The sequence below is a fragment of the Pyrus communis genome, chromosome 12 (genome assembly GCF_041283825.1).
Source record: "Pyrus communis isolate YQ-2024b chromosome 12, ASM4128382v1, whole genome shotgun sequence".
Lineage (NCBI taxonomy): Eukaryota > Viridiplantae > Streptophyta > Magnoliopsida > Rosales > Rosaceae > Pyrus > Pyrus communis.
Window position 1 is genome coordinate 5,091,442 of NC_142576.1, and position 25,139 is coordinate 5,116,580.

General features: G+C 39.4%; 2 protein-coding genes and 1 long non-coding RNA gene across 3 annotated transcripts; 1 reads left to right on the forward strand and 2 right to left on the reverse strand.

The window, feature by feature from the left end:
- Positions 1–8,354: 8,354 nt before the first annotated feature.
- Positions 8,355–10,263, reverse strand: LOC148692219 (uncharacterized). The gene is made up of 4 exons (XR_015953956.1): positions 10,115–10,263; positions 9,910–10,031; positions 9,311–9,377; positions 8,355–8,472 (listed from the first exon to the last, which is right to left on the reverse strand). It is a non-coding gene; the product is annotated as an uncharacterized LOC148692219 (long non-coding RNA).
- A 1,154-nt stretch (positions 10,264–11,417) lies between these two features.
- Positions 11,418–12,345, forward strand: LOC148692220 (uncharacterized). Its single transcript, XM_088681837.1, has one exon. It carries the CDS (start codon positions 11,565–11,567, stop codon positions 12,132–12,134), a length of 570 nt encoding a protein of 189 aa, XP_088537963.1. The 5' UTR covers positions 11,418–11,564; the 3' UTR covers positions 12,135–12,345.
- A 9,624-nt stretch (positions 12,346–21,969) lies between these two features.
- Positions 21,970–24,596, reverse strand: LOC137745945 (cationic peroxidase 1). Its single transcript, XM_068485978.2, has 4 exons — positions 24,289–24,596; positions 22,926–23,117; positions 22,569–22,734; positions 21,970–22,474 (listed from the first exon to the last, which is right to left on the reverse strand). Exons 1-4 carry the CDS (start codon positions 24,514–24,516, stop codon positions 22,089–22,091), a joined length of 972 nt encoding a protein of 323 aa, XP_068342079.2. The 5' UTR covers positions 24,517–24,596; the 3' UTR covers positions 21,970–22,088.
- Positions 24,597–25,139: the final 543 nt, after the last annotated feature.

Sequence of the window (25,139 nt, forward strand, 5' to 3'; positions counted from 1 at the left end):
TAAAAATTATTAAAATTTATGTCGGTTATAAGCAACATTAACTGTTTACGTCGGTTAAAAACGACAAAGACTGTTTATGACGCTTATAACCGACAGTAAATCCAACATCATGTTCAGTAGGTGTCACAAATGTCTTGTCTACCACTATATTATATTAAACCGACATCACCCATTGACACAATAAGGCCGTTTTGTAGTAGTGACCTTCGGGCCTTGTTTCGTCCCATAGCCCTAGGTATGGAACCTTCACCCGAAGACGGATTTTCTACCCTTGTTTGTTGAATGGTAGGAGATCCATCTTCATCCCCATCTACAGTTGAGGATTGAGTTCTGAACACCGGCGTAGGACTTACTCTATGTTGAGGTGGATCTTCAATTAACACACACCCTTTACAAATTTCCCAACAACCGTGAAACTAATTAAAAGGGTTTTGAGCTGCTCTCCATATACAATTCCTCTGCTTGGCGTACTTAGAAAATATAATTACAAAAAATAAAGGAAATTAATTTATGAAATTAAATGTAATATAATTAAATATTTAAAATAAATTGTGAAAACATTTACTTCGTCGTAGTAATTTGCGCCGCTTTCATGTCTACTTGCGGCTGTTAACAGTGCTTGATGCCATTTATTCAAACTTGGATGAAGATGTTTCTTCCATCTTGAAGAACAACTCTCATGGTTCGGGTCTTCGGTGGAGTGGTGCCTTCGTAGAACTCATAGTATTTTTCAGACGCACGAGTCCAAACACCTTCACTTGTTTGAGAACTCCCCCTCACACTATCTTCCGAGACCCATCTATGAGCCATGCAAAGAGCTTCATCTTCTTTTTGGGGCCAAGCCCTAGCCTTCATTGCACATGAGGCCATTTGAAAATTATTGAAAAAATTGAAGGAAAGATTATTGGAAAATGTAAGAAATTATGAGAATTGAAATGGTGTAGGAATTGACACACCCCGACCGAGATCAGGGCGTGCTGGCCGTCACACGTAGGTGACGTAACCATGTGCGCGTGCGGAAGCTAATTAAGAAGGTAATATAAAAGTACGAATAGTTAAAAACCTAATAGCATACAAAGTACTAATACAAATACTAGTGTATGTGAGAAACACTTTCAGAGCAATCTACACAGTCCAAAAGGAAAAGATACGACATATATACACCCGAAGGTGACCCTACAATGGTGAGTGTCTGTCAGAAATGCCGAGACGCCCTCTGGGATAAACCACCGAACTTGCTAGACCACTAGAACCTGGAGGGGCGCAAAAACAAAAGCGTGAGTGGGCAAAAACAAAGTTCCTTGAAAACTCTTTAGCAAAACACATTCTAACCCCTCGCCGTAAAACCTGTATACTTCCCAGAAAATGAACATATATACGTATTTATAGGTATGTCAATCATGCTCCATGATATGCCATTTATGCTCGAGAATATGCCATGACAGAATCTCATAATCAAATATAAATGCTCAAGCGTAAATCACATCAACAACATATAATCTGGCAGCCGGGAGTCACCTAACGTGACATGTACCGCTGCACCTAGAGCTCCACGCTCAACTCAATCACTGAATCTGCACACGAGTCGGAACCACCTAACGTGGTCTGCACGACAAGCTGGGTGTAATATATATGTATGCTCTAGTGCTACGATCACGTGAAGCTGTGCGATAAATCGCGGGTCACCTACAAGTCGGAACCACCTAATGTGATCTCTACGACAGGCTTGCACCTAACTTGGATCCAAGACGAGCATGCGGTGCTGGTGAACATACACGTGAAGGCTGTGCCCTGGCCCTGGACGGGAGCACTAACACCGGGGGTGCAGATTATGAGCTCTCTAAGCATTTCAACTACTATTGCATAATAAACAGGAATGTATAACCACCTGAATACCGCTTACCTGGCACTTACCTGTGCATCCACAGCACCAAATACACATGTATATAGGTATGTATGTCACCAATAATACATGCAATGATGCGTAAACAACATTCATATAATGCATAGCATAAAACAATAACCTTTTCTATTTAATTTCTGGGAATTAATATGTATATAGGTATATACGGAAAACAAAAGCCCACTCACTGATAATTAGAAGGGTCGTAGCCCCCCTGCCTCGAGTGTGTACGCTCGTCCTCGGAAAACGAATCACCTATACGCGACAAAGTTACGAAAACATTAATTTAAAAGCACCTAAGCAACTTCTCGTAATAACTTCTCATACATTGCTCAAATTGGACAAATGAATATACCAATGTGATCTACACAACCTCAGGATCACACCCATATTTTTAGAAAAATTTTTGGACCACGCACGCGCCCCCACGCGCCTGACCCCGCACGGACCTACGCGCCCCCACGCGCGGCCCACGTGCACTGCACACTGACGGTGTCAACAGACGCCGTCAGGAATATTCCGTTAACTGACGGAATATTCCGTCAAATCTAACCAGATTCCATCCACTGCCGTTAGGAATATTCCGTTAGACTTAACGGAATATTCCTCTTTCTTCTCCGGCGAACCTCCGGCGCCGGAAAACTGGGTAATTTTCAAACCTTGTTTTCTCCTTCGTTTTTCAACCAAATTTCACGTTCTTTATACCAAAATGAAGCCTAGGACTAGTAGAACAACGTTAGACTAGTTTTAAGGCCTAAAAATTGCTAGATCATACCTGTCTTCAACTTCAAGAATCGGCCAACTTCGTACAGGACGATCCCGACGTCCAAATTCACCCAACGAACCACTCCGAGGCTCCTTGGGACCTCACAAACACATCTACAAGCTTAGAATCTCCTAAAACAAGCTAGATTAGGTTTGCATGAACAGTGCAATAATCGGACCTCGTTGAAACGACGTGAAAACAACGATATCCTTACTTGAAAATGGCACCTTTGAACTCCTCTCAGCTCCACGAACACGATGGTGGTCTTGGTTTCTTGTTTGGTGAAGATTTGATTAGGTTTGTATGTGTGTCCGTGTGTAGAGGAAGAAGAAGAAGGTGAACTCGGGGAGGAAGAGAGAGAGAGAGAGACTGAGAGAAGAGAGAAGAGAGAAGAGACAGAGTGAGGGAATGAGGGAGGGAATCCCGGAAAGTTAAAGTGTGTGTGTGTGTGGGTGTAATCCAATACATTCCACACCACACCAACAACTAATAACGTGACAAAAACGATCTAGGGGTAAAATCGTAAATTCAATGTACGTTTCTATAAATCCCGGGACGGGATGTTACAACCTACCCACCTTAATAGAATTTCGTCCCGAAATTCAAAACAACCAAAATACACCCCTACTGGTCAAAGAACAATCTAGGATACAAATCCCTCATTCTATTTTCTGTCTCCCTAGTCGCTTCTTCAATTGAGTGATTCCTCCACAAAACTTTCACCAAATTCACCGTTTTGTTCCTCAGAACCTTCTCTTTCCAATCCAAGATCGTTAACGGTTCCTCATCATACGTCAAATCTGGATTTATCTCTAACGGTTGAGGAGGTATCACATGCAATGGATCAGCAACATAATGTCGGAGCATAGACACGTGAAAAACGTTATGCACTTTAGACAACTCCGGAGGCAACTCCAACCTATAAGCTACCTCACCAACTTTTTCTGTGACTATGTACGGTCCGATATACCTGGGACTCAACTTCCCTTTCTTTCCAAACCGCACAACACCTCTCCACGGTGAAAGCTTCAGAAATACCCAATCTCCGACCTCATACGTTCTGTCCGTAGCATGCCGATCTGCTAAACTTTTCTGTCTGTCCTGAGCTGCTTTCAGGTTAGACTTAATTACCTGAACATTTTGAGTCGTCTCCTCGACAATCTCCGGACCTACCAAGACTCTCTCGCCAACCTCTGACCAACATAACGGAGTGCGACAAGATCTACCATACAAGGCTTCAAATGGCGCCATGCCAATGCTCGAATGGAAACTGTTGTTGTAAGCAAATTCCATCAAATCTAACCGCTGGTGCCAAGCATCACTGAACTGTAACACTGATGCTCGCAGCATATCCTCCAAGGTCTGAATAGTTCTCTCTGACTGTCCGTCTGTCTGTGGATGATATGCGGTACTGTATAGTAGTCTCGTACCCAAAGCTTCCTGAAAAGCTACCCAAAACTTCGATGTAAATCGTGGATCACGATCCGAGACAATACTTACAGGGACACCATGGTACTTCACAACCTTTGAGATAAACAACTCTGCTAACCGGCTCAAAGAGTACTTCTCTCTCACTGGAATGAAATGTGCCGATTTAGTGAGTCGATCAACGATCACCCAAATGCCATCAAAGCCATTATGTGTACGCGGCAACTTGTACACGAAATCCATAGTGATATTTTCCCATTTCCACTCTGGAACGGGAAGCGGTTGCAACAATCCAAACGGCTTCTTTCTTTCTGCTTTAACCTGTTGACAAACAGCACAACTGCTCACATACTCAGCTATCTCCCTTTTCATACCCGGCCAATAGTAAAATGATCGAATGGTATGATACATTTTAGTTGCCCCTGGGTGCATGGCATAAGCCGAGATATGTGCTTCATCTAGAATTTCCTTCTTCAACTCCGCATTACTAGGCACGAACATTCTACCTTCTAACATTAACATGCCATCAGAATCACGAACTCGGAGATCTCGCCTCCTTCCTTGATCTCGAGCTCGAATTAGTTCTTGAATCTGTTCATCAGCTACCTGAGCTTCAAGCACCCGATCAACTAAGATTGGCCTAACTTGAAAATTAGCAAGTAATGCCACTTCTCGATCTTCTGCTTCTAACCTTACTCCCGTAGCACGTAAGTCCACCAAAAGAGGAATACGACTAGCGTACAACGCATTGATACGGCCATGTGACTTTCTGCTAAGTGCATCGGCTACTACGTTCGCACGACCAGGGTGATAATCAATCGTGCAATCGTAATCGCTGAGCAACTCCAACCACCTCCGTTGACGAAGATTAAGTTCCTTCTGGGTGAAGAGATACTGAAGACTCTTGTGATCTGTGAAGATCCTGCACTTCTCTCCGTAAAGATAGTGTCTCCACAACTTCAACGCAAAGATAATAGCAGCCAACTCCAAATCATGTGTAGGGTAATTCATCTCATGGGTTTTCAACTGCCGCGAAGCATAAGCAATCACCCTACCATGCTGCATCAATACACATCCCAGACCATTCAAGGAAGCATCGCTATAAACCTCGAAATCACCACTATCGTCCGGGAGTGCCAAAACAGGTGCATGAGTGAGACAATGCTTCAACTGCTGGAAACTTTGCTCACACTTATCATTCCACTCAAACTTAACATCTTTCCTTGTTAACCTCGTCAGTGGCAAGGCAATCACCGAAAAATCCTTAACGAATCTCCGATAATATCCCGCCAAACCAATGAAACTTCTCACCTCAGTGACGGTTCGTGGTTGCTCCCAACTCTCTACAACTGCAACCTTCTGAGGATCAACAAGAATACCTTGAGCAGAAATGATGTGCCCCAAAAACGCGACTTGATCTAACCAGAACTGGCACTTGCTAAACTTAGCATACAATTGGTGTTCTCTCAACCTCTTCAACACCAAAGTAAGATGTCGGACATGCTCCGCTTTTGACTTAGAATACACCAGAATATCGTCAATGAAGACAATGACAAATCTATCCAGGTAAGGTTGAAATACCCGGTTCATTAAATCCATAAAAGCTGCTGGTGCATTCGTCAACCCAAACGGCATAACCAAAAACTCGTAATGACCGTAACGAGTCCTGAACGCCGTCTTAGGAACATCATCCCTACTAATCTTCAGCTGATAGTACCCAGACCTCAAGTCTATCTTAGAAAATACACATGCACCTCTCAGCTGATCAAACAAATCATCGATACGAGGCAATGGATAACGGTTTTTAATCGTCACCCGATTCAATTGTCTGTAGTCGATACACAGCCTCAAAGTCCCATCTTTCTTTTTCACAAACAACACTGGAGCGCCCCAAGGTGAAATACTAGGCTGAATAAATCCCTTATCCACTAATCCCTGTAACTGCACTTTCAATTCCCTTAACTCAGCAGGAGCCATACGATAAGGAGTTAAAGAAATAGGATTGGTACCTGGAAGCAACTCAACATTGAAATCCACGTCTCGATCCGGGGGTAAACCAGGTAAATCCTCAGGAAAAACATCAGGGAAGTGTCTGACCACTCTCACATCCTCAATTCTACTAGGAACGGTCTCCTCTAGCACCACATGAGCTAGATACCCCTGACAACCTTTAGTCAACAACTTCTTCGCTCGCAAAGCCGAAATAACGCCGTGTCTTACTCCACTCTGTTCACCCACAAAAGTAACCTCGGGTAATCCAGGGCGGTGAAACGTAACTACTTTCCCGTAACAATCAATGTTGGCACGATAGAAGTGCAACCAATCGTTGCCCAAAATCACATCAAAATCGACAATATCTAACGGGATAAGATCGGCGGGCATAACAACACCCTCTACTAACACTGGACATCCTGGGTACATACAATCTACAACACATCTCTCTCCTCTAGGCATAGCGAATTCTAGGTCGTACCCTAGAGGTGTGGGGCGAGGTTGCGTTACTTGAGCAAATGTATGAGAAATAACGGAATGTGTAGCTCCACAATCAATTAAGACTCTAGCAAAATAACCAAGAATGTTTAACGTACCCATTATCAAGTCCGGGTTGTTCTGAGCATCCTGCAGGGAAATATTGTGAATACGCCCTTGGCCCTGCTGTCGTCCGCCACGACCTCTGCTCGCTTGAACACCGCGACCTTGAGCTCCACGCCCCTGACTGGGCTGACCCATTTGTCTCGAAGACCCGGCACTACTAGTAGCAATCTCACCCTGCTGATATTGTCCTCCTTGGTACCATTGAGAACCACCCGTTGGAGCTGGAGGATACGGCATGTAATTGCTGGGATACGAGGGATAACCACCTTGTGAATACGGGTCCTGGGGGTACTGATACGGTCCCGGAGCATAGGGAACAACATCACCCTGATAGTGATAGGCACCACCTCTACCTGCTTGCCCATAAGTACTCGGACCTTGGATTTGCCGAATCGGTGCAGGTGGCGGCAGAAAGGTCTGCTGCGGCTTCTGCTGCTGACCCTGGGGACAATCCATCGCTCTATGTCCCAACCGTCCACACGTGAAACAAGCACCGCTGATCTGCCTGCACTCGCCGAAGTGTCGGTTATTACACCTACGGCAAAATGGGGGTCGGTTTCGGCCACCATCACCTTGTCTCTGGCCTCGAGCACTTCCATAAAATCTACCTCCACGTCCTTGTCCAGAGGCACTGAAACCACCACTAGACGAACTCGAACTGGCACCACCCCTTTTAAAGTTCTGAGTTTGGCGAGGCCCAAGTGACACTTGACTTTTCCCCTTTTCATCTTTCTTTTCATCACTGTCACTAGACATATTCTCTGAGTCCTCTATTCTCAACAGTATCTCATAGAACTCCTGGTAGGACTCACAGTGAGTAGTAGTGGCCATAGAACGCCATCTCTTTCTAGTGCCCAAGCGAAAACGACGAAGCATCTCCGCCGGATTACCAGCGACATCAGGATAGTAACGAGATAAATCAGTGAACTTACGATAATACTCGTTAGCCGTCATTTTTCGCTGTTTTAACTCAGTGAATTCCTGTTTCTTACGGTCGATATACTCAGGGGGTACAAATCTCCTTTGAAACACGTCTTTGAAAACATTCCAATCGGTCCTCTGAGCTGGAGTCAACCTACGAAGTTCTTGCTCCCACCAAGCTGCAGACTCCATCTCCAGAAACCAAGAGGTTGTCTCAACCCACCTATCCATAGGAAGGTTCCCCTGGTTATGCAACACACGAAAAGTCTTCTCTATGTGTTCTAACCAACGTTCTGCGCCTTCGTGACCCTCATTACCTTTAAACTTATCCAACTTCAGGTTATACATAGTCTCCAGAGGAGTCCTCTGGGGAGGGCGCATCACTGTTTGAAGGGTTGTAGCAATCACTTCCCCCAACTGAGTAAGATCAGGGAAACTAGACTCATCTGAGCGACGTGGTTCCCGACGAGGCGGCATGATTCTGACAGAAGACACCAACTATTAGAATACTCACAAAGACACAGGACTGCCAAACCTAGGCTCTGATACCAAGCTGACACACCCCGACCGAGATCAGGGCGTGCTGGCCGTCACACGTAGGTGACGTAACCATGTGCGCGTGCGGAAGCTAATTAAGAAGGTAATATAAAAGTACGAATAGTTAAAAACCTAATAGCATACAAAGTACTAATACAAATACTAGTGTATGTGAGAAACACTTTCAGAGCAATCTACACAGTCCAAAAGGAAAAGATACGACATATATACACCCGAAGGTGACCCTACAATGGTGAGTGTCTGTCAGAAATGCCGGGACGCCCTCTGGGATAAACCACCGAACTTGCTAGACCACTAGAACCTGGAGGGGCGCAAAAACAAAAGCGTGAGTGGGCAAAAACAAAGTTCCTTGAAAACTCTTTAGCAAAACACATTCTAACCCCTCGCCGTAAAACCTGTATACTTCCCAGAAAATGAACATATATACGTATTTATAGGTATGTCAATCATGCTCCATGATATGCCATTTATGCTCGAGAATATGCCATGACAGAATCTCATAATCAAATATAAATGCTCAAGCGTAAATCACATCAACAACATATAATCTGGCAGCCGGGAGTCACCTAACGTGACATGTACCGCTGCACCTAGAGCTCCACGCTCAACTCAATCACTGAATCTGCACACGAGTCGGAACCACCTAACGTGGTCTGCACGACAAGCTGGGTGTAATATATATGTATGCTCTAGTGCTACGATCACGTGAAGCTGTGCGATAAATCGCGGGTCACCTACAAGTCGGAACCACCTAATGTGATCTCTACGACAGGCTTGCACCTAACTTGGATCCAAGACGAGCATGCGGTGCTGGTGAACATACACGTGAAGGCTGTGCCCTGGCCCTGGACGGGAGCACTAACACCGGGGGTGCAGATTATGAGCTCTCTAAGCATTTCAACTACTATTGCATAATAAACAGGAATGTATAACCACCTGAATACCGCTTACCTGGCACTTACCTGTGCATCCACAGCACCAAATACACATGTATATAGGTATGTATGTCACCAATAATACATGCAATGATGCGTAAACAACATTCATATAATGCATAGCATAAAACAATAACCTTTTCTATTTAATTTCTGGGAATTAATATGTATATAGGTATATACGGAAAACAAAAGCCCACTCACTGATAATTAGAAGGGTCGTAGCCCCCCTGCCTCGAGTGTGTACGCTCGTCCTCGGAAAACGAATCACCTATACGCGACAAAGTTACGAAAACATTAATTTAAAAGCACCTAAGCAACTTCTCGTAATAACTTCTTATACATTGCTCAAATTGGACAAATGAATATACCAATGTGATCTACACAACCTCAGGATCACACCCATATTTTTAGAAAAATTTTTGGACCACGCACGCGCCCCCACGCGCCTGACCCCGCACGGACCTACGCGCCCCCACGCGCGGCCCACGTGCACTGCACACTGACGGTGTCAACAGACGCCGTCAGGAATATTCCGTTAACTGACGGAATATTCCGTCAAATCTAACCAGATTCCATCCACTGCCGTTAGGAATATTCCGTTAGACTTAACGGAATATTCCTCTTTCTTCTCCGGCGAACCTCCGGCGCCGGCGACGGCGCCGGAAAACTGGGTAATTTTCAAACCTTGTTTTCTCCTTCGTTTTTCAACCAAATTTCACGTTCTTTATACCAAAATGAAGCCTAGGACTAGTAGAACAACGTTAGACTAGTTTTAAGGCCTAAAAATTGCTAGATCATACCTGTCTTCAACTTCAAGAATCGGCCAACTTCGTACAGGACGATCCCGACGTCCAAATTCACCCAACGAACCACTCCGAGGCTCCTTGGGACCTCACAAACACATCTACAAGCTTAGAATCTCCTAAAACAAGCTAGATTAGGTTTGCATGAACAGTGCAATAATCGGACCTCGTTGAAACGACGTGAAAACAACGATATCCTTACCTGAAAATGGCACCTTTGAACTCCTCTCAGCTCCACGAACACGATGGTGGTCTTGGTTTCTTGTTTGGTGAAGATTTGATTAGGTTTGTATGTGTGTCCGTGTGTAGAGGAAGAAGAAGAAGGTGAACTCGGGGAGGAAGAGAGAGAGAGAGAGACTGAGAGAAGAGAGAAGAGAGAAGAGACAGAGTGAGGGAATGAGGGAGGGAATCCCGGAAAGTTAAAGTGTGTGTGTGTGTGGGTGTAATCCAATACATTCCACACCACACCAACAACTAATAACGTGACAAAAACGATCTAGGGGTAAAATCGTAAATTCAATGTACGTTTCTATAAATCCCGGGACGGGATGTTACAGGAATTGCTTAGGTATTTATAGGGAAAAAAAAAAAGAATTTTTAAAAATATTTTTTAAAAAAAATTTGGCCAAAAAAAAAAAAAATCAAATCAAATCCAACGGTAATTGATGTCAGCTAGTCGTTGTGTTTAAATCTAGCCTGGTCCGGGGCCAGTTGGCTGGCTGGTTTGGGCCGACCAGTTGGCCCTTCGGCCCTTTTTTGTCCAGTGGGGCTCACGAGCCCTTTGACCTGGTCCTTGGTTGGAGACGATTTTCGGGCTATTTTCGACTTATTGGTCCTCTGGACCCTTTGGTTGGAGATGACCTTATGTTCTTGGTCCAAAGCTCTTACGGTTATTGAAAGAAAGAATCACTTTTGCAGCTTAAGTTTGCTTTTAAGCCTCACATTGGGACTCCTCCACTCTTAATATGTTGATTTAAGTGTTGATGGAGTTTAATTGGATTCGTCAGAATTAAGGGAGGCGTGCAGTGGTGGCGGTGCAGTTTATTGGGTGTAGGGATTCAAATTAGACTTCAATTTTATTTATTTTTATTTGTTTAAGGACAAAATCGAAAGTTTAATGGAGAGAAGATATTAGTTGGGTGTAGAGAGAAAAACTTTGGGTCTAAATAAAATTTTTCTAACTAGATATATCATATTATAGGATTATTGTTGTTTCTTTATACTTCTTATACAAATCATACAGTAAGATTTGAATATAAGATCTCGAATTAAAACCTCAAATACAAAAGTAATTGCTACTGAACTATTTAAAATTTCAAACTACACGCCTTTTGCAGGGCTCTTAATGTATATTTCTAAAAATTAATCAGTTTTGACGAAACACGTTAAAATTTGCTCAACATGGTTAATGTCAACAATTAAGTTCCATGAGTTCATTAATTTTTTTTTTTTAATAACGATTAAACTATATATGCACGTATCTTATTTGTTTGACTTTCATTGTGTTGGGATTTATTTACTCCCAAAAAAGCAGAAGAAAGAACAAAGGTCCTCTACTTCACATTCTCTCTCAGACTCCCACTTCAAGTTCAAGCTCTTTCAAATCACACAAAAGCAAGCCAAACAACACCAACATCGATCAATCCAAAATCATGTTCAGTGGCAACCCAGACCCTCCCAAAAAGTCGCTCACAACTAAACAAGCTGATGAGAACAAGTTCTTCTCTAAGCATTTGTCCAAGGAAAGCTCCGTAGCTAATCCATCTTTGAGAGTATATTATGGAGGATTGCCTGCTAACGTTCCATTTGTGTGGGAATCTCAGCCAGGTACCCCAAAATACGCATTCCGTGAGGATACAGTACTTCCTCCTCTCAGTCCTCCTCCTTCATACTATTCCAATTCCTATAGAAAATCAACCAACAAGAAGTATTCAAGATCCAATCTTTTGCACACCCTTTTCCTAAAAATAAGTCTCAAGAAAACCCAAGTGCCATCTTCACCATCTTCGCCTTCATCGTCACCATCTTCATTGTTCTCGCCATCGTCAAATTCATCAGTGAGTACAAGGAAGTACCATGGAAGGAACCGGTTTACGAGCAACTCCTCGTTTGATTCTATGGGAGATTATGAAGAAGGGGATGTTGGCTCACCTACTTCAACATGGTGCTTCCGATTAAGCAGGGTGAGCACTGGAGGCAACCGAGGCTGCCATGGATTTTAATATGATGAAAAAGGCATGATGGCCAATGCAAGGTTACTCTTAGTTAGTAATGCTTTGTAATGTATCTTAAGTTTTGTTTGTTTAATGTCTAGAATGTATTATGGTAGTAACCTCAATTACTGCTCAAAATTCTTAAACATAATTATTTATCTGAAAAAGTGTATATCTAGTCGTTGTGCTTCTAATCAGTCACGCATACTCCTTTTGCTTCTCTTTCATTTTCTGATTTGTACAAGTTCGATGACCATCAGTTACATAATTTGTAACTCAAGTGGTTAAAAGCGTTTATTATTGGAGGTTTCATATTTGAATTCATCTCCCTAATACCCCTTCTATAAGGGGAAAAGACATAAATCTAAGTAAAATGTGGCTGTTAGCCTGTTATCAATATCAAAATATTGATGCTTTATATATTGAATGTGCAGCAAAGATGAAGATTAATTAACTTTAAGGTAGTACCATTTACAAAAATGTCAAGTACAACTCTTTTATTACTAATATTATCTTGGTTTGGGTTTATTTTTATGTGTAAATTAGAAATATCATCCTGATAATCATAAATAAAAAAAACTCTTGCAGAGTTTGGTTGGAGAACAAAAATTAATCCTCAGCTAGCCACTTCTCATGTTCTCGCTGATTTTCAGTAACCAATTTCTTTTGATGTCTTCTTCCATTGAAAATCATCATCATTGTTCTCTTCATAGCGTATCGAGCTTGACGTGTTTTTATTTTTTTTATTTTTTTAATCTAAGATTAATATTGTTATTCAGGAGGAAAGCCTTTATGTTTTTTTTAAGCGCAATATCAAGGATGGTTGGTGCTGTTGAGGGAAGGGTGGAAGGGAGAGAATCCATACTTTGAGTTAGAGAAATGCTAAGGAGACTCTCTCAAAAGTAGGTACAATTCCCGTGCCAACATTATAAAACAATGTGCCAAAAACATGAGATGACGGAGAGTCTATGGAGAGTTTCACTTCGAGAGAGTCTCTTTAGCATTTCTCTTTGAGATATCCATTGAGCAGCTCTTGTTTAAGCTGTTCTTAATACATCTACCATAGACATCATCTTATTTTGATTTGGGTTTTGAGAAATGGATTTGCTGTTTTGCACTCTGGTAGTTCGTTGTTGGGAACATTGTGTTTGATTTGTTTTTTTTTCCTCTACATCTGGCTGCTAAATATTTAAAGCAGTGGGGAAAGATGGGTGCAGGTCCCTGTCCATGTATTCAATATAGTGGCCACGTGATTTGTTAGGTATCTTTTAATTTGGCTCTGCCTTGTCCTCTTCACATGTTAACGACATTTTCGAGCTGTAAAGACTGTGTGTGCATCATGCAGTCCCTTCTTCTCCATTCACTTACTCCATTATTGAGTTGTACATAATATTATTACCACAAGGACCCATATTTCATTAATGCATCATATAGATATCAAATATGCCTAACTTGCCTACAAATCTTACAAATATCATATTCATCGCTGTCTTCGTTAAGACATCTGCAAGCTGATCTTCAGACTTAACTCCAGGTATTTCAATAATCTTCTTGTCAAGCTTCTTTTTGATGGAAAAAAAAAAAAATCTAGTTCCAAATATTTGTTCGATCATGATGAACTGTATTGGCTGCAATCTAACATGCGGCTTTATTGTCACAATACAACTTCGTGGCTTCTTTCAGACCATATCTTAAATCCTTCAAGATATTCCATAACCAAAGCATTTCATTAGTTCCCAAAGCAACTATCCTATACGTACTCTACTTCAATACTTGAGCGAGCAACAACATTCTGTTTCTTACTTATCCAGGTCACCAAATTACCTTCCACAAACTTGAAGTAACCTGAAGTTAAATGCCTATCATCGATCAATCCAGCTCAATCGGCATATGTATACGCTTCAACCTTTCAATGACCATTCTTTGAAAACAAGATCCCTTTTTTGGAGCTAGCTTCACATATCATAAAATTTGCACCGATGCATCCATATGTTGCTTCCTAGGATCATGAATAAATTGACTTACCACACTTAAAGCATAAGTCAAGTTTGGTCGCGTATGAACCAAATACATCAAATCTTCTTACTAACTGGTGGTATCTCATCGTATCACATAGTAGTTGATCTAAATCAGACAACAACTTCAACCCTTCTTCCAACTACATATCAACTGGTTTTGTGAAATCCTGCTCTTGGATTTCACTATTGTAAATTACGTACTATGTATTAGCAAGATTTTATATTATTTGCCAGAATTTATATGAGTTTTATTAAATCTAGATTTTGATTAAATTAATTACGAAGTTTGAATTTTGGTCAGTAATCGTTAAAAATCCGTAGACCTTACGAAGTCACATTAGGTACAGATGGACAAAGCTCAATCCTACGAGCGCGTAGGCGAAAATTGTTCGTGAATCGGAGTTGAAACAAAGAAATTAGAGGCATTTAAAAATAAAAAAAATGGAAGCTGTTTAATGGCAATGGGTGAGAGGGGAAAGGAGAGACGTGAGAGAGAAAAAGGGGGAGAGGGTGACCAATCAGGAGGAAGGGAAAGGAGGGAAAGGAAAGAAGGGGGAAGATGAGGGAACCCGATCTAACTCCTCGACCTGTTTTTGCGTGACTCGACCTGATTGTAACCATGGATTCCGACGCCAACTTTGGCTTTTCTCTGGCGATTCACAGTGAAAAAAACACATGGGGACAACTCCATAACCTTCCCTCTTCCATTTTCATAAAAAATATGATACAAATTCGTCCATTTCTTGAGAATTAAAGCTGAGGGCTTTGTGGGGTGCACGGCGGCGATCCGCCGTTTCTGAATGGTATTCCGATGCTTACCACCATCAAAATGCTTCCCTTGAACCCAGAAGTAAACCCCAAACAAGTATGGGCATGGTGGAGTTGTGGATTTGACAAATTGAAGCTCACCATTTCTAGGTTTTAGATGGATTGAGGGCAATTTCAAGTATTTTCTGGCCAAATTGGACTTCGGCCCAGGTATGAAAGTTATTCCCCTTGTTGTGTTCTACAATTCTATAAAATTCGATAATTTTTGCATGCGGCGGCATATGGCCAGTGGGCCAACTTTGTCTTTCTAGGCTAAATTTGATATTTTGATTTGATATTTGACATCCATTCGATAAAATTCCGTCATTTGAACCTAGTTCCATTAGGGTCCACCACTTGACTCATGTAGCAAACAAAGATTCGACTGTTAGATCGTCACTGAATGTTAATATGTTATCATATGTATTATTTAAGGACTCCAGAAATTTACAGATAAAAAATCCTACGGGCGGATCTTCCTAATTGAATTACTAGGGTTGACTTTGATCAAAATATTAGTAACTGTTCTTAAGTTCAAAAATTGCAACTACTAGAGACTAAGTAGAGTCTAGTGGGGCTATATTGGTTAATGGGCTATCCCAGTTAATATATACCTCGATTTACATGTATGAGATGCATTATTGTGATATATATATATATATATATATATATATATATGTGTGTGTATTTAATTTCTTGTTAAAATAAATGAGATGTATGATTGCTAGTTTGAAAATATGAGATGGAACCTTGTTAGAAATATTCTGTAGAATTCATATGTTTGGGTGACTAGATATTGGGTAGTTAAGAGGAATTAGTATTATGTATATTTGAAATTGTGATTCATAATGAATTGACGTAGGTTATAGTATGTGATTCAATATTCGTTTGTTTTGTGGAATCGATAGTGTGTACGCTAGTAATTGTAATTTTATTTATGTTGATGTATGTTGTGTGAAGATGTGACTGCACCATGTAGCAGTGGTACATGGATGGTTCCGCCTGGTTAATCTGCATTGGGCGATCCTCGTTACCTAAGTATGGCCATATGTAGTTTAGGGGTGATCACGCCTGGTTGATCCGCATTGTGTGATCACTGCCTATCAGCATGTGTAGGAGTTACTCTGCCTGGTTAATCCGCATTGGGGTGTTACAACCTACTTGGTTACTTATTGTAGGCTTCGGCCGAACTGTGTCACTCTAGCCTTAGTTTTTAGTGTATTTGTGAACAATGGTTTTGAGAATCTTGTGAATTGAATTGAAAAGCCCTTGGACGTCTGGGTGACTTCTTCGGGATTTCCAGCAATTCAATTATGATTTCATAAAGTATGAAATTATAAGGTATGGATATAATTGTTATTATTATGGTCAGATTAGTTAATTAATTAATATGGCTAGAGAATGGTATTGTGTTTCCTAGGTTCTTTGATATGTTACATGATGTGAATTGCGGTATTGTGTTGAAAACCTAATGATTTATATGATTGATGAAATGAAAATCTTGGTTGTCATGTGGGTTCACAATAGAGCCCTGAATCTAATAATTCATGCTTGTCGAGTTCCAACAATTATTTGTGGAATGTTATGCCTTTCTACTAGAACGTTTTGTGACAAAAAGTTGGAGTGTGGTGAGTGTTGAACTACGAATGGTTTAATCCCATCAGAGGGTACGCAGATAGTTTAACAAAGAGGTCAGATGCAGCAATAGAGTAAACAAAAATTTACTACGCAATTCGAATCTTGAGTTGTGCTTTGTTCATATCCCGAAGGCGGGGTATGTTAGATATACGGGTACTTGATGATGTTGTGCATTGATCCTGGATGTATGTCTGGATCGGGGCGTGACATGTTTACAGGCTGACATTCCAGTCTTATGTAACAAATCAAGAACATATTTCCTCTATGACAGAAAGATATCATTCTTCGAACGGGCAACTTCAACACCCAAGAAATACTTCAGTGGACGAAGATCTTTCATCTCGAATTCGTGTGACAAGTAACTTTACAATGCTTGTCGCTTCTTAAGATCATCACTAGTCATTACCATATCATCTACATAGAAAATGAATACCGTAATCTTACATTTCTTTTCTTTAGGAACAAAGTATGATCAGATTTTATTTGTTTGTAACCAAAGGCTCTCATAGACTTCATTCATTGTTGAAACAAAGATCTCGGTGATTGTTTGAGACCATACAATGGTTTCTTCAATCTACACACTTTATTTTGATATTTGGCTAGCCTACTCAAACCAGGTGGGAGCTTCATGTACACTTTTTTAGTTAATTCTCTATGCAGAAATACATTCTTCACATCGAATTAGTCCAATAACCAGTTGAGATTTGTTGCCAATGACATGAGAACTCTAACGGTGTTGAATTTTGCTATTGGAGAAAATGTCTCGACGTAATCAATTTCATACCTATAAGTGTATCCCTTCACACAAGTCTCACTTTGTATTTTTCGATTGATCCATCAGAATTATATTTCATTGTATAAACCCATAAGCACCCCTACAAGTTTTTTACCCAGTGGTATTTCAACGAGCTCCCATGTCGTTGTTGATTTTCATCTTGAATCTGCAAGGGCTTCCCACATTGAACAAATACAGAAGATAATTGACATATATTATACCGTATTAAAACCCTAACAAAAATAGTTTCAAGTTCCAAGCATTTTACTTGTGAAAATGCACTTTTTAAATTAAGCCATGAAATAATCATTATTCAGCACAAGATGTGGGACTACGTGACACAGTTCCAAGCATGGGGTATGAATATACGTGTCGTTTTAAAAGTGTACCAAGAAGATCAAAGGACAAAGAAATAGTGAGTGCTGGGTACACCAAATGAGTGTACACAGAGATTTTATTCTTGGCATATTATTCAATGAAGAGGATGTTACTGAAGAACCTAAACAGGAAGTAAAAGGAAAGAATTTGAAACCACCAACCAGACATATCGACTGCAACTTGATCAATATATTTTCAATCTTTCTTTGTTTGTCTAATTAATTTGTCGGCAGCTCTTGTGCTGAAGAAAATGACGACTAATTGCATGTACACTGGTGCTCCATGTGCGCGGGCCATTCGTTGAATGGAATATTTTAGACACAAATGACTCCAACTGCATCTCGACTCCACATGCACAACTGTTTTTGCCCTTTGGCCATGTACTTTTGGGCAAACAATCGTATTAAGGGCAGAACCATGAATTTATAGAGTCGTTTACATATGAACATCGAAGTAAAGTTAATTTATTTCTTCTTAAGAAGCAGGAAACTCGAATGTGATTAGCTAAGGGAGTTGTTTTTCATTACAAAGAACAAAAAAGAGCTATTAAAGTTGTTGACTGGGGTTCCATTTTAAGAGTCACTAGAGCGCGGTGGGCTATTTTTTGTTTGGTAAGCTTGGTTTATATGAGAAATGGGGTGGGAGGTCTAAAAATTAGACTGATATTTATCTTTCCCAATCCCTGCCCTGTGATAGAGGGCATCCCAATCTTGCCTTATACAGTTCCGCCCTTGTATCATATATAGATAGTGGGGTAAGATATATAAAAGGTTTATTTGTTGATTTGCCCCTTGAACTTGTATGGAGCTGCCAATTTTTCCCCTGAACTTTAATTTTAGCCGATTACCTCCCTTGAACTTTTATAATAAGCCAATTTCCCCCTTGAACTTTAATTTTAACCAATTACCCCCTGAACTTTATAAATAGCCAAGTTCCTCCTGGCGTTAGATTTTAAAAATTTACATCCAGTTTTCCATCCATCTTGATCATGAAAACAACACATGATAACTGTATGGAGGCAAAAATGATGAAAAATTAGATGGATGAAAAATTAAATAAAAGTTTTTAAAATTGAATGCAAGGGGAAATTGACTATTTATCAAAGTTAGGGAGGGAATCGGCTAAAATTAAAGTTCAAGGGAGAAATTGACTAATTAATTAAAAAAATTCAAAGGGGTAATCAGCTAAAATTAAAGTTCAAAAGAAAAATTGGCAGGTACATACAAGTTTAGGGGACAAATCAACAAATACCTCTATATAAAATTAACACAAAGCAAAGACCTTGTTTATGGATATTGTGGAGAGAGTGAGGTGCTCCTAATTTTTATCTACTGCATTGGAGGAAATCGAACACTTGATTTATGATAATCACTATAATTATTTACCTTTCAATGAAAAAAATATTCGGGTCATATCTTTGTGAACATGATATGGGCCTAGTTATTTGACCTATATAAATGGTTAAGGTGCCATACAATATATATACACCAGCTAGATTGATGTTAACAAATCACATGTAGATATCTTGATCACCATGATGCATATCATTTTGAAGCAGTTCTTATGTAATCTTGAAGCAGTTCTTACGTATAGCTTGACCAACAAGTACTATGTGCAGAGATTCCTAAGATAGATCTTCAAGTGGCTTCGAATGATATCTCATTCTATTGAACAATTACTGAAAGGCGATGGATTTCTTATTGCGTATTCATGTATCTCCATACTCATATATATGAACCCGAATATCATATTATCGGGCCCTGCAAAGCAGTGAGGGTTTAGTGTGAAATCAAAGTTCATATCTATAAATATAAGATACTTATGATGCTTCAAGTCTGAGAACTTTTTGCTACTACAACCAGAAGCTTTGTAACGTTTGACATGTGGTATGTATTCGTGCGTTTAAGCTTGGTCGATGTTCAATAAACTTGTTTAAGTGTCGATGTTCAGTAAACTTGTTTAAGCCTCTAAGGTTTGAGACCATGCTAACATTAATACGATATGCAGCGACCTTTTTGTATAGTCAATGTCCAGTTGACTATTCAAACTAGGAACGTTATTTAAGAACTAAGGGATTATATAATACAATTATTTTTGTCCTAACCCTGTTTTGGACATTGCATCCATTACTTAAATCCTACGGATTCATTCATAGTGTATGATATATCACCATAATTCAAACTCATGAATGAAAAAACTTGCCCTTTTATTAATTAGTTTAATATAAAGTTATATAATATCTAATATTACAAAATTAAATTTTAGGGCACAACTCCAACAACGTGTTATAAGCCTTGTGCATTTATTCATACTAGTTTAAATATATTCCTTTAATGTTAAAAATGTTACAATCAGTATATTTATATTTATGGCTAAATTTTTTATCTTATATTTTTATTTTTAATTTGTACCTATTTTTAATTTGCAAACCTTTTTTAATTTGTACTAATTTTCTTTTCAGTTTTAATTTGTACTCATATATTAATTTCTTTTTGTGCCCATATTTTAAAAAAAATTTATTTGTATTTGTGCCCATGTGTTTACAGTCACGTGACCAAGGTTCTAAAAAACACTAGGTGCTAGTCGAGCGGCGGGCAGGGGCCTAGCACCTAGGTGGCCTAGGCGGATTTATATAAATTGATTAAATATCTTGTAAATAAGTGCTTAATTACACTTTAAAAAAAAAAAAACTATACTTGTATGGATGATAGAAAAATGATAAAATGCAAAAATAGAAGAAGAATACACAAAGTACAACAATTGAATAAATTTGTAGTCAATCCATCGTTTAAAAGTTAATAAGATTGTAAGCATATAAAATGGGCCGGCCCAACCCACCCCACACTTTCTTTTCTTTTTCTCCTCATGTCTTCTGCCGCATCAGACATCTTTCTTATATTATAAGACTCCTCGTTTCCATCAACTAATTAAAATAACCAAATCAGCTTTTTCTCCTCATGTCTTTTGCCGCATCAGCTTTGTTTCTCTATTATTGTAGTCAACTCTCTCTGTCCTTTTTGGTTTTCTCTATTATTGTAGTCACCTCCCTCTCTACTTTTTGGTAAACAATTCTCTCTCTCTCTCTCTCACTCTGTCTCTCTCTCTTATTGTAGTCAGCTTTGTTTCCATCGCTTCCTCTCTGTCTTTTGGGCCTTTGGCGCTGCTTCTTCTTCTCTCATATCTCCCATCATCAGACCTCTCCCACCATCTCCAAAAGCTACTTCAAACCCCTAACCTTCAACCCAAAAACCCGAAAGAATTCCAAAAAACCCAACTATCAAGCAACATCAACGCGGCTCCGACGAGGCTCCGACGAGATTTCCAGTCCGCCCTCTTTCTTCTCGTTAGATCGCAACAGAAAGGAGAACCGCCAAGGCTCTTACGAGGCCGCCTAGATAGTCGCCTACCACCGCCTAGACAGTCGTCTACCAACTCCTAGACCACCTAGATAGCGCCTAGGCGGCCGACTAACCCATACCCGATTTTATGAATGATTTGGCATTAATCCCGGCGGCACTCCACCGCCCAGCGCCTAGGCGGCCGCTAGGGCGTTTTTTAGAACATTGCATGCGACATTGTATGATTAATAAAAGATAGAAAAAAATTACGTATGGTATATTTATGTTTTATGGCTAAACTTTGTATCATATATTTATATTTTTAGTTTGTACCCACTTTTCATTTGCAACCTTTGTTTTAATTTGTAGTATTTTCTTTTTGCCTGTGAACTTGGTATTGCGATTTGTATTAGTAGGATGAAACTGATTTTGGCTTGTAAAGGGAAGGAAATTGTTGATCAAATTCTCTGAAATTCTCTAACCCCATGTAAAGAATTCTCTCACAATTCATGTGAATTATCTGTAAGTTATAATCTAATTCACTCAAAATCTCTCGGAATTCATTTCTTTTTTTCTCGCAAACTCTCTCAAATTCCGTAGATTTAAATTCCCTGAAACTCTCTCAAAATCCTAATTGAATACATCCCTCTAAGAAGAATATATTTGCTCCCCAAATTATACAGTTATGTATAAGTAAAAAATCTCATTCCCACGTTCTCTCTACTTTTAATTGACACAATCATATTTAATGTTGCATACTAACTATAATAAAAACAAGCATTACAGCATCTCAACCCTTCCTGATGTTACACACTTGCTATAACAAAAACAAGCTGTAATAGCATTTACAGCATCTCAACTCCATTCTCCCTCTTCACGTGATGAAAAAATCAAGAAAAATGCTTTTATTAATGGAATTAATTCATCTACAAAAACACCACGTCATAAAAAGCAAACAATCCAAAATAGACACTTGGAAATAAACAAGCCAGCTCCCTGGTTCTAGAACTTAGTTGACTTTTCTACAATCGGTCCTAATCTGACCCCTAGAGCCCGTGAGAGGGCTAAGGTTTCCCATCTTTTTGATAGCATTTGCAAAGTCTGCTCTGAAGGTTGCAGGATTGCTCACGTAAGCGTTCACCTGAGAGTCTGTAGACCCACCACTAAAGAGCTGTTGGTCAGAGTGCAATAGGCCCTTTTGGCTCACCAAATTCCTGAAATAAGCATTGTCAAAAGATGTTGGACTTGTGACATCGAGTGGGGAGAGATTGTTATCGCCTCCCCTAGTTGGACAACTTGATTTCAATGATGTTGCGAATGAATTGTCTATGTTTGTTTCGTTGTAAAGACGTGCCCGGAATGATGTGCACTTAGCTTGCCCAATTGTATGAGATCCTAATTATTAAACAACAAAAAACAAAGTAATTAGAGATTGGACTTGATTATTAACGCTAAATAATAAGTAGAGATGATACAACTTTGAGCAAACCTGAGAGGGCAACTAGCTCCTTGGCAGTGAAGCCTTTGTTTGAGAAAGCAGTAATTAGGCCAGCAAGATTCAATGTGGGAGCGGGTATGTTGGAATTGGCAGCACTTAGGCTTGCTGTGGTGGAATCTCTTCTGCCCAATGGCACTGTATATGTAGGTCCACCCAACTGTTTAAACAACACAAATTAAGATTTAACGATCACTAACTATATAGAGAAATCGTTATTAGCATTGTAAACAAATCATCAAACAACCTTTCCTTATAATAATTTAAAGGAAAATTGCACTTGAAGAAATGCATGATAATTCTTTTCAGAGCCTCAATAATAGTTGATTATTAGAAGGGTCTTTGACTTACTGTAACAATAGAGTCCCGAGCAGCAACGGTTAAGATGTCAGCACAAGAGACCACTTTGGGGCAGAGACTTTCCAATTGAGATTTAATTGTATTGATTACATCAAATCCCCTCAAAGAATTAGCATTAGGACCTGCTGTTTTCTCTCCTGTGAAATTGGGTGTGTCATCCAGCAGAACCGAAGCATCACATCCCTGCATGCACAATTCACATTTGTTATCCAAACTTGTCAACTTTTTCTGGGAGAAACATGACTCTTTTTTTGTCCTAATCTGTATATGCATATTAACTATTTTTTGGCACTCCGGCAGATAGCTCAGTAGAATGCGTGGTCCGTGAAGAATGAGAAAATGAGAAGTCAAATCAGATTATTGTATGGTTAAAAATTAAAACCGGAATAGAAAAGAAAATAACTTGCGAACAACAAATCAAAAAGTCCAAGATTTTGGCCGTCGATCCGAGTGTTAAAAAAGGTTGTATTTCTCTTACTTTATCTTCCACTTTAAAACTGTAGGTGATAAAGACAGCAGACAAAAAATGAGACAATTTCATTATACAACTCTTTTCCGACATTTTTTTCCTCTTCTACAAGACTAAGAAAAAACTGTCCAATTGTCCTTTTGAAACAAATGTCCTAGCTCAAATAAATAAAAGGAAATGGAGTGATTGAGAATTTGTTTAGGATATACTATCCACATATCCTATTTTACTTCTCACACATCCTTTGTTAATTTCTGTCCGTTGATCTTTTTCAATTCATCTGATCCGACGGCCGAAAATTAGAAGGGTGTGTGAGAAGTAAAAAATGGTGTGTGGATATCACATCCCTTCATTTATAACTATCTTCTTTTTTTTTTTTCCTCTTCAACAAGGTAAAAAAAGAATTCACGGAATTATATTTGAAGAATTTATTAACTTCCTTTTTGGTAGGAAAAAAACTCTAAAACAAACTCCATCAAATTTGTATTAAAAAATATATGGAATAACAAAAATGTTTTTACCAATATGTTCCATATATAGAGAAAAATGTCAGCGAAGCTTAATTTTTTTTGTCACAACATAACCTAAGCATATACTAAACTATCCATGACATATTACAAGTGAACAATTATATATATGTTGTTGTTAATAGGACTCCAAAAAAGCCTGACGCACTCTAACTATGCACAAATATGCGGAAAAAAAAATACACTTGAAAGGAGTGCAGAATGAATCTACAAAATGTATTTTTTAGAGTGTGCCAACAACAATCTATATATACACACGAGCATGCATGCATGCAGGTTAAAGATAAGACATATATATGAGTGAAAATCATTAGGCGGAAATTTAAAGGGACGATAGTATGTAGAAATGATCACTTGCGTTAACAAAACAATCATGGAAATGAAGACGGAGCAAGGAAGCTCCCATGCGAGCTTCCTTCGACACTGCTGAGTTCACCGCCGATTTAATGGTGGACAGTGCATTAGGACACGATTTTCCATAAAAAGTAGAGGACAACTGAGCAGAAGCTCCAACAAGAAGGAAAAATAATGACAATGAGATTTTAGTGTTTGTGGGAGTGCATGCACCAGTATCATATGAACCCATGACTGATGTCTAACTGGGTTTCTGATAACCAATATAACTAAGAAACAAAGAGAGAAGAAGAAGCTTGGGACTAGTTTCTTGGTTTAATGCAGCATCATGTCCTATGTATTTATAGCCCGTGCCCCGTGGTATAACTGGACTATTGCATTTTGATAATGCTAGACTTCGAGTTAACTCAAAAATAAATAAATAAATAATGTTAATCAACACTTAATTTAAGTAATAATTCAATTATCCACAATTATAATATTTAATTTACTAAATTTAATTTAAAATTTTGATCTCCTTAGCATTATTTATTAAAAAATATTATGTGAAAAAGTAACTAAGAAAAAAAGAAAATGAAGGATTGGTGAGGTAAAGGCAGTTTCATGTACGACTGATTAATTATTAGAACCTTTGGATTTGTCTCAACTTAATAAGATATTAAATTTGATTAGTAAGATTAAGACTAATGTTAGTTATTGGTCCAGTCCACGTTTCATAGCCAATGGGCAATGATGGTATTGGCTTTCATGGACTTGTCAATGCAATATATATGTGCGGGTCATTTTCACGGTATAATCCACTTTATTTTCGCCTTTTTTATTTGGAAAAGACGAAGATCGTAGCTCCTATAACTG

Bases quoted from the DNA above. Each gene is read 5' to 3' on its own strand.
- LOC148692220 (XM_088681837.1), top strand. From the start codon at position 11,565: ATGTTCAGTGGCAACCCAGACCCTCCCAAAAAGTCGCTCACAACTAAA.
- LOC137745945 (XM_068485978.2), bottom strand. From the start codon at position 24,516: ATGGGTTCATATGATACTGGTGCATGCACTCCCACAAACACTAAAATC. The intron at 23,118-24,288 runs GCAAGTGATCAT...TTGTGCATGCAG, and splicing joins TCCATGATTGTTTTGTTAAC to GGATGTGATGCTTCGGTTCT. The intron at 22,475-22,568 runs GTTTGCTCAAAG...TTTAATAATTAG, and splicing joins GGAGCTAGTTGCCCTCTCAG to GATCTCATACAATTGGGCAA.